The sequence below is a fragment of the Triticum aestivum genome, chromosome 2A (assembly GCF_018294505.1).
Source record: "Triticum aestivum cultivar Chinese Spring chromosome 2A, IWGSC CS RefSeq v2.1, whole genome shotgun sequence".
NCBI lineage: Eukaryota > Viridiplantae > Streptophyta > Magnoliopsida > Poales > Poaceae > Triticum > Triticum aestivum.
This window is the reverse complement of record NC_057797.1, coordinates 226,667,278-226,676,245: the sequence shown is the minus strand read 5'-3', so window position 1 is coordinate 226,676,245 and position 8,968 is coordinate 226,667,278. Positions and strand designations below refer to the sequence as shown.

Sequence of the window (8,968 nt, the reverse complement as noted above, 5' to 3'; positions counted from 1 at the left end):
CACGGTCAAAGCTTCTCGTGTCTTTTCATGTTGATAAAATTCCCACTTTTAAAGGTTTCATGCTAGCTTGCATCAGAGTTTTGCATTATACACCTGAAAGAAAACTAACTTATCATGAAGATTTTATGGCGTCGGAGATAAAGAAAATGCACTTCCAAATATATGTGTTGTTGACATGAAATCTGAATATTCTTACTTTTTTGTAGCGAATGCTACTGAACATGTTAAGAGGGGTCATTTACTGATTCAGCTTGTTGGACCAGGACAAGAATATGTTGTTTATTATGTCAGCATGGATGGTGTTGCTAGATGTTCGCATCAACGACGTGTGTTAGAGCATCCAAATAATATGTGGCGATAGTGTTGTAAGCATGTATATTATGGTGGTTCTACATAACTATTTTCTTACGGCCCAATAAATTGTTTGGGCCTTTTGGTCTTTTGATTGTTGATGAACATGTCTTGGTGAGATGTTGCATCATAGCCATTTTGTTGCACTCAAATCTTTGATTGTGTGAGTCTTACACTCGGCTAAAGATCAATGGCTTTGTGCTTGCTTCTCGATGTTGGATAATATTCTTAGGGATTGATCCATTAGAAAGAGTGAAGTTTAAAGATGACCGCAAACAAAGTTGATGGTTGCACATTTGTTTTGTTTTGACCGCCCTTGAAGCGAACATATTTTCCCTTGTAATGAAATACATTTAGTCATGATGCATGGTTTAAACTTGTAAAAATGAACGGAGAAGGTGTATCCCTATTTACTTGAATTCTCGCATCTGGTGTTAATTTTAATCGAAATGTGTGTTACACGTGCACGCTTACTGGTTAGCCTAGAACCTTAAAAATGTGGGATGTGCTCCCACCCTCACATGCTCCCATCTTTCCAAAAGCACATTTAAATGTTTTAGAAATAAAAATAAATAAAAATCGTGAATGTTCACAAGACATGTGTCTACAATCCCTAAAAACTCATGCAAATTTAAAATAGCGATGGAGAAAAAAAATCTAGATATGAATAGTGCGGTTTCTTGAAACGTTACAATTTGTTTTATCAAAGTTGGAGCATGCATTGTACCTTATATTTCCTCGTTTGTACATAGCTGAAACAGGAAGGAATGTGTGTGCCAGCCATCTCTCTGGTAAAGCATGCATCAGGCCAATGATTCTGCCCTACAAAGCACGGGAAAAAATTATATGAGACCAGGTCTCATATAAACCAAGTGAGACCCGTGCTGATGGATGACATGTGGCATTCACAAATCACAAAGCATATAATCTCTCCCCCCCTGATTTCAGATGAGGGATGGGGTGGATGCTTTGTGATTTGTGAATGACACGTGTCATCCATCAGAATGGGTCTCACCTGCTAATCCATGAGACCTGGTCTCATAGAATTTTTTGCAGAAGCCGCAGCCATCATATTCATCCGCACCAGAAAGAGAAAAAAGATCCATTGAACTCATCGATCCACGAACCGAACACGCAACGACCATTCGTCCATCATTTTGCTTTCCAGGGGAAAAGGATCCTGGATCCCACATTGTGCTTGGGGATGCAGGAAGGAGATCACTCCAAATTCTCAAACACAACAGACGTACTAGTACACAGAAGAACTGAAACATACACAAATAATGGAAATGTGCAGTAGATATTATATAAAAAAAACACAAGAGATCCTTGTTGTAGGCAGCAAGAGCAGCTTGTGCAATTTGGCGCTGCCCAATGTGTACAAGTACAACAACGTTGCTGAAGAAGAACGGTCAATCAACAAGAGCTAAAACATAAGAGGTTCCACACTAGCTGTTTCCAATCACCGCAGTTCTTTGTCACGACCCTAAATCATCCTAAACCCTAACCCAGGGCTTCTCCCAGATGCTCGGTAATTACAGGTTCTGGGTCATGGTGTATTAGCTCCCCACTAAATCGAGACCAGAGGATGACACCGCTAGTTAGTTTAGTCAGGTCTCTTTGCTCTTGCCCTTTTTACTGGTCTTGGATGACTTCTTGTCCTGGGTCTTGGTGGAACCCAGGTTTACCCAGGTGTAGTCGCTGGGGATGGTGAAGGGGTCGGTGTTGTCCGCGACCTGCGACAGGTTCACTGGCTTTGCTCTCGAGTTCTTGGATGTCCACCTCAGATACGAGCTCTTGTGGGTGTCTGGCTTAGGCATGATGGACCCCGGACCTGGGCTCGCCAGCAGGCTGGGGCTCGACATCGGCGTGAAGAACTCCTCTGGCTCTACCAGGGGAACAAACTTGTTGAAGGTGATGACTACCCTCACAGTCGGAACAACAGGGATCGCAACCTGCATCAACAACAGAGTCATGAATTAGCACTGAATCGCAACCGAGAATCATCAGTTAGCCAAACTGAATTACACCATCTCTAGTCCATAGCTGCATCCAACTAATTCTTATGACTATTGCCATAGGCAGCGCACCGAATCCATTGTGTGTTTCGAGCAATACATTCTTCAGAAGCAAGATGATGCATAGTCTTCAGAACACGCTAATGGAGCAAAAGGATATTTGGGGAAGTGGTAGTGCATCTACTTTAATAGTGCATCTACTACTGAACTCCCCATTGATCAAACCTGGAAATTGCCTGCTCCAGGGCAATGCACCATGCAGATGAGCATCTGAACTTATAAATTGTTTCCCTACAAACTGTCGAGCTTTCACTGCATATGCTGCCCCTAGTTGCTGTTCTTGATGCTACAAACAGCTAGATAGTCCCAATAGCAGATCATTCATTAATTATTTTGCTTGATTCAGATAACTTCTAAGTGTTGAAATTGCTCCTTCACCATGTTAAATTGCTACAAAGGACTTATAAATTCTTGTCAAATTTGCACAACCAGTAAAACTGAGCAAGTTGTTTGCGAAGAAACAGTAGTACCAGAACTTGGGTTGCCTGCCGCTGGAGCAGCAAAGTAGACTGAACGTTACCTTCACAGGGAATGTCCCAGTCGGGAACTTGGTGGTGAGCAGCTCACGGAGGCGGCGGACGGCGCGCACACGGGTAGCCAAGATGTCCAGCAGGGGCAAGAACTCGTCGACGCTCAGCGGGAAGTCCTCTGTGAGCCACACGGTGGGCCGCAGTGTCTTCACCGTCTCCTCCTCCTTCCACTTGGCTCCCCCGGTCGTCGCGTTCCGGCTGAACACGCCATCCTCGCCGCGGCCCACCGATGCACAGGTTGGCAGCCGTCGCGGCACGTCCACGCTGTTCCTCCTCCTCTGCGGCGTCCCCATATGCGAGGGTGGTCCTGCCACGCTGCGCCGGCCAGGCACGTAGCAGCTGCGCCGTGGCGGGGGCGGGGGGATGTCGGCGACTAAGAAATCGCCGTCCTCGTCGTCATCCCGGATCTCCAGCGGCAAGAACTCCTCGTCGTCTTCTCCGGCAAGCTCGAAGGTCAAATCCTTGCGACCGGTGCTGGCTGCCTTGAGCGTGCGGAAGGAGAAGACGACGTTGTGGACGTCGAACACCCGCGCCTTCCACTCCCCAACGCTCTCCGTCTTCTCCTTGCGCAGCCACGTGGTCCTCGGAACGAGCCTCGCGGAGGTGATGTTGAGCCCCGGCCGGTAGGCGGCCGCGTCGGAGGTGGCCGCATCCTCGTCCCCGGCGGCGGCGGCGGCGGCGAACGCGTCATGCACCTCGCGCTTGCCGCGGTGGAGCACAAGGAGCGATCCCGGGGGGAGGCGGCGGCCGCCGGCCTCAGTCTCCTCCCCGAAAAAGAGGAAAGAGTGGTCAGCCCGCCGAATGCGGAGGCCGTCGAAGCCGGCGAGGGTGGTGTCCGCACGCAGGTTGGCGCCGCACTTCCATATCCGGTAAGTGTCCGACGGCGCGGCTCGCGAGAGGAGCGGCACGACGGAGCTCTCGAAGTGGAAATCCACCTCGAGGTAGAAGTCCTGGACCCGGCGCAGCGCGGCGGAGAGCGCGGGCGCCCGGCGGCGGAGCTTGGCCCAGGCCGCCAGCCGGTGGGCGCGGAGGAGGAGGGCCGCGATGTCCTTGCACCCCAGGCAGAGCGCCTCCTGGAGCGGCGTCCACCCGGCGTGGTTCTGGAGCGTGGGGTCGGCGCCGGCGGCGGCGAGCGCGGAGGCGAGGGAGGGGAGCCTGAGGCGCACGGCGAGGTGGAGCGCGGTGTCCCCACCTGGCACGTCGCGGCGGTCGAGCGCGGCGGAGACGGAGGCCGAGAGGCGGGCCTCGCGCGCGGCGTCGGCGGCGGAGAGGATGCGGGAGGGGTGGGCGAGGGGCGGGAGGCCGGCGAGGATGGCGGAGAGGCCGGCGGCGTCCCGCAGCGCGACGCAGTGGTGCGCCGGGCTGTGCGCGTAGTCGGAGGGCCGGATCGGCGCGGAGGACGTGCGCTTGGGTCGCGCCGCGGCGGGGAGGGGCATGGGGGATGGGTCCTGAACTGACATCGCCCGCTCTGCTCCTGGTCGGGGATAGGAGCTCTCCTCTTGGGATTCTCGTGTTGGGTTCTCTTCCTCGGCTCTGGGGGTGGGGTGCGGGGAGCTATCCTCCGCGAGAGTGCGTGCGTGGGGATCGAGTGGAGTGGAGTGGGGAGCGGTGGAGGTTGGGACCGTTGGGTGGTGAACCAGCTGGGGAAGAAACAAGAAACACGAGAGAGTGGTGTCGAGGATGGGCTAAATATGGACCGGGCCTAGCCGGGCTCATGTCTTCATGTACTACCATCATCATCAATTAGTGTAGTCTGTTCTAAACAAAATCAATCAGTGTAGTTTTGCTCAATTTTTTATCAGTGTAGTATGACCTAAAAAAACAATGAGTCTAGTACCACAAAACAAGTTCACTATTACAGATAAGAAAATAAAACTCGCTAAAATATTGTGTGGAATTTGACAGAAAATTCTCCAAATTTTGGATACACATGTGGGTCATGTGCTACAACCACTCTCCAAATAACCCTTGTGTTATTCGCAAGACCTGAAACGCAATAATTGAAATACTCTGCATTAGCGTCCGTTAAAGATATAGTAATGATATCCCTAAAAAAAGATGCAATAATGGTATTCCGCGAACGTTTGCTGGAGATGCATGCCAAAACGGATGTTTTCACAGCATTCATGTTGCGGTAACATGGCAAAATTTTCAAGTGAACACCGTAAATTTTACAAAAATATCAACATAGCCAAGTCGCTCTGAAGAATTTATCATAAAAATGTTCGCAAATGGCATACCTCTCAACAAACATTCGTTAGCTATTTGAGATTTGGGATCCTAAAGACAATGTTGTTGTAAGCGGAAATTGTTGTCGCAACGGCGGTTTCACACAGCCGTGCGAGCTGCGCTTCCATACACACTTCTTCTTTATTTTTTGCAAATCCAGCCTTGTGGCCGCCCAAACAATGCAATGCAAATGCTAGTACTACTACTTTAATGCTTTTAAAAAAGAGGAGAGAAATGTGACGTACAAACACGTGTAGCACCTCTTCCTGGTGATGTAGATTACACACAACAGCAAGTTAGTCGCGTACGTGACAGGTCGTCCGTATGTGTGTGGGCAAGAATTTTGTTGCTTAGTGCCAAAGTGTACCCCTGCTTTCTTTCTTTAAGTAAACCAGTCAATTGATGCGCAGAGAGTCCTGATGTAGCTTTCCTACTATTTTTTTTCTTTGAAAAGAAGGACAACACTGCCTCTACATCGAGCGATACACACGTTCGTCTTTATTATGTTATTCAATATAGTATGACAAAATAAGTGTAAAGATCAATCCAAAATCACTTCCAGACGAACAAAGTTGCTACATCTACAAGTATGATGTTATGCCCTGACCGCACCAATGCACAACACCTAATCCAGTGGCCTCGGAAAGCCACCCATTGATAAGGCCAAAGTATCAACCGATCTAGGCGACTAATGTCTACTACACAATTTTTATTTTTATAGACGTTTTTGGGCCTCAAGTGTAGAGTTTTATATGACAGTATCAAAATTTTCTCTAGTGAATGACCTAAGTTTTATCAATCCATGAGAGGCATAGGATGAAGATGGTCTTTCTTAAACAACCCTGCAATCAAATACAAAAAATCTCTTGTATTCCCAACACATTTAATATAATGATAAATTGTATAGTACACTAGTTCGGCGAAGAGATGGTGATACAAGTGTAGTATGGATAGTAGATATAGGTTTTTATAATCTGGAAATATAAAAACAACAAGGTAGTAAGTAATAAAACGGAGCACAAACATGTTGGATTTCGGCTTCCGGCAAAACCCTTGAGGTTCGAACACTGGGGTGCGCACAAAGATCTCTCCCCCCTCTAGCTCGCACACTCCGCGGTCTCACGGCCTAACTCGACGAACCCAAAGAACACGAGACACAAGATTTATACTGGTCCAGGTCACCTTTGTGGTGTAATACCCTACTCCAGTGTGGTGTGGTGGATTGCCTCTCGGGCTGAGGATGAACAGTTACAAGGTAAGAACAGCCTCCTGAGGAAAGGTGTTCTTGTGATTGGTAAACTTGTGTGGTTGGGGATGATCTGGATCCGATCGGCCTCCCTTGCTATGGTGGTGGCTAATTCTATTTATAGAGGTCCTGGTCCTCTTCCCAAATATTGAGCGGGAAGAGATCCCACAACGGCCAAATTCGAAGGGAGACAACTAGTACAAGTTATCCTGACAAAAGTAGTCTTCGCCTATCAAAGGCTCTGGCGGTGACGCCGTCTTGGGCTCCACGGTGACCTCCGTCCTGCTGTCCTGCTGGTCCTGGTCTTGTTGCATCAATATGGTAACATTTGCCTGATGCCTCGGGACTCCTCGCCTGCGCTTGCCTCTTTAGCACCAAAGAGGAAACGAGGACACTGCGCTGGCTCGTGCCCGCCTGGCTCCAGTTGTCATGGCTTGTGTCACAGAAACCTCGCGAGGTGTCCCTTGCCTTAATCTCTCCGCCCCTCCCGAGCCAGCCTGGTGAGGCCGCCCCTGAGGAGGTCTTGTGTCGTCCGCCTCGCGAGGCTTGGCCCCTCGCGAGGGTCTTGAGTGCTTGCTGGTGAAGATGGGCCATATAGGGCCGCTAGTGGAGCCACGCCGCGGGCCGCAAGCAGGCAAGTCTGGGGACCCCCGTTTCCAGAACGCCGACAGTAGCCCTCGGGCCCAAGGCATGCTCGGGCTTGGCTTCAAGGCGAAGCCAAAGGGCAAGTGCGGAGCGCCGCGGGCCCCAATAGCCTGCGGCATCGGTTGACGCGTGGCGATCGATTGGACGTGGGCGTCTCCGCTTCCCCATGCTGCCTCGGCAACTGCCCGATTTGACGAGTCCTTGCTACATGCAGAAAAAGATCATTATTACCTAAGATCGTGGAGGCCAGCGGTTGGCCTCCTCTTGGCTATAAATGGGAGGGGGCGAAGCCCCCGTCACCCATCTCTTCCTTTGCTTCTCCCGCTTCTTCATCTTTCTTGCTCCACTGCCGGCAGCGACACCCATGGCGCCTGCGAAGAGGCTCTCGGCTGCGGAGAAAGGGAAGGCTCGCCAGGAGGGGCCCGGCTCATCGCCGCCCAAGAGGGGGCGCGGCTGTCCCCGCGAGCACACTACGACTCCTGCCGCGGCCCCTCGCGGCCGCAGTGGCGTCTCTTCGTGTGGTGGCAGCCGCCAAGGTCGTGGCAGTCCCATTGATGAGGTGAGGCGTGCCGTGGTTTTGTGGCCTCCTCGGTCGCGCTTCCATTCGGCGGAGGTGATGCCGGAGTTCATCGTGTGGTCGAAGAATCCGGCTGGCACCTAGCTTCAGCTCCCGCGGTTCTTTGTCGGCGAACTGCCGTCCGCAGGTCCAGGCGGTCTCTGGCTGCAGGCAGACGGTTGCTGCAGCAGGGCTTCGTGGGTCGCGGTGGAAGTCACCACCGCGGGCAACGCGGTCTTGGCCCACGGTTGGCAGATGCTCGCCTACGCACGCGGACTGGGCAGGCGATGTGCCCTCCACTTCAAGTACGACAGCGACGCGACCCTCGTTGTGAGGGTATTTGGGGAAGATGGTCGCCGCGTCGGGTGCTGCCCCGAGGACAACGATGGCGACGAGGTGCTCGGCCTTGGCGATGGTCGTGACGAGGATGAAGGTGGCTTCTTCCTCGGCGCTGGCCATGGCTCGTCCAGATACGGCGACTCCTTTTCCGGCGACAGCTCCAGCAGTGGCGGCTACGACCAGCCGCCGCGCCCGCTTCGAGGGTGGCAGCGGGTCGATTCATCGCCGTGCTTCGGTGAAGCGTGAGGAGGGGTCTGGCTGAGCTTAGGAGAGCGCCACGGGCCCGTCCTCACGACCTGCTGCGGGAGCACGTTCTGCTTTTGTTTCATTTTTCCTTTCCTTCCTGCATTAAGAGAGAGACAAGTATGGGGCCCCGCTGGGGCATGCAACAATTATGATTTCCAAGTGGTTGTGCTATTTTATCATTCCTGTGTTGTGTTGCAGCGTCATGTTTTATGTATGCGCGTAGGAATAACTTAGCGTGATGCGCCTGGAGTAGATTTCGCCTCGCGAGACGCGTGTTCCCTAATGCCTGACGAGGACTCCTGTGCTCGGAAGGCGCCTGAGAACTGCAAAAATTCGCCAGGAAATTCTTATCCTTCTGGATCCTGGTCGAAGGCACTGCCGGTCATGACCTAGTTCTTCGTATCACGGGATCCGGGGGGGGCACGGATTGAGGGGGGTGCGCCAGCTTGCAAACTCGAGCGAGGGTACCTTGCGAAAGACAGGAAAACGAAAACGCTCATGAGGGCACCTGTCCAGCCCCCTCGCGAGGCACGCGAGGGAGAGTACATGTCAAAAACTAGGAACAGAGAGCAGAAAGGAGGCAAAAAGGCAATGGAACCAGGCCAGCAAGGAACACCAGAAAGCAAATTCTTACTAAAGAGGGGCGAACCAACTACGGAAAGCAAATAAAAAGTCGCGTCCGGCACCTAGTCTAGTCTTCTTGTCTTCTTACCAGCGCGGAGCTAAGTGCTGCCACTAGTCGTGGGAG

At 51.9% G+C, this 8,968-nt stretch overlaps 1 protein-coding gene across 1 annotated transcript; it reads right to left on the bottom strand.

The window, feature by feature from the left end:
* Positions 1-1,624: 1,624 nt before the first annotated feature.
* On the bottom strand, positions 1,625-4,612 carry LOC123188448 (ankyrin repeat domain-containing protein 13C). Its single transcript, XM_044600574.1, has 2 exons — positions 2,950-4,612; positions 1,625-2,306 (listed from the first exon to the last, which is right to left on the bottom strand). Exons 1-2 carry the CDS (start codon positions 4,417-4,419, stop codon positions 1,962-1,964), a joined length of 1,815 nt encoding a protein of 604 aa, XP_044456509.1. The 5' UTR covers positions 4,420-4,612; the 3' UTR covers positions 1,625-1,961.
* Between the last annotated feature and the right edge of the window lie 4,356 nt (positions 4,613-8,968).

Bases quoted from the DNA above. Each gene is read 5' to 3' on its own strand.
- LOC123188448 (XM_044600574.1), bottom strand. From the start codon at position 4,419: ATGTCAGTTCAGGACCCATCCCCCATGCCCCTCCCCGCCGCGGCGCGA. The intron at 2,307-2,949 runs GTAACGTTCAGT...TTGTTGATGCAG, and splicing joins CTGGGACATTCCCTGTGAAG to GTTGCGATCCCTGTTGTTCC.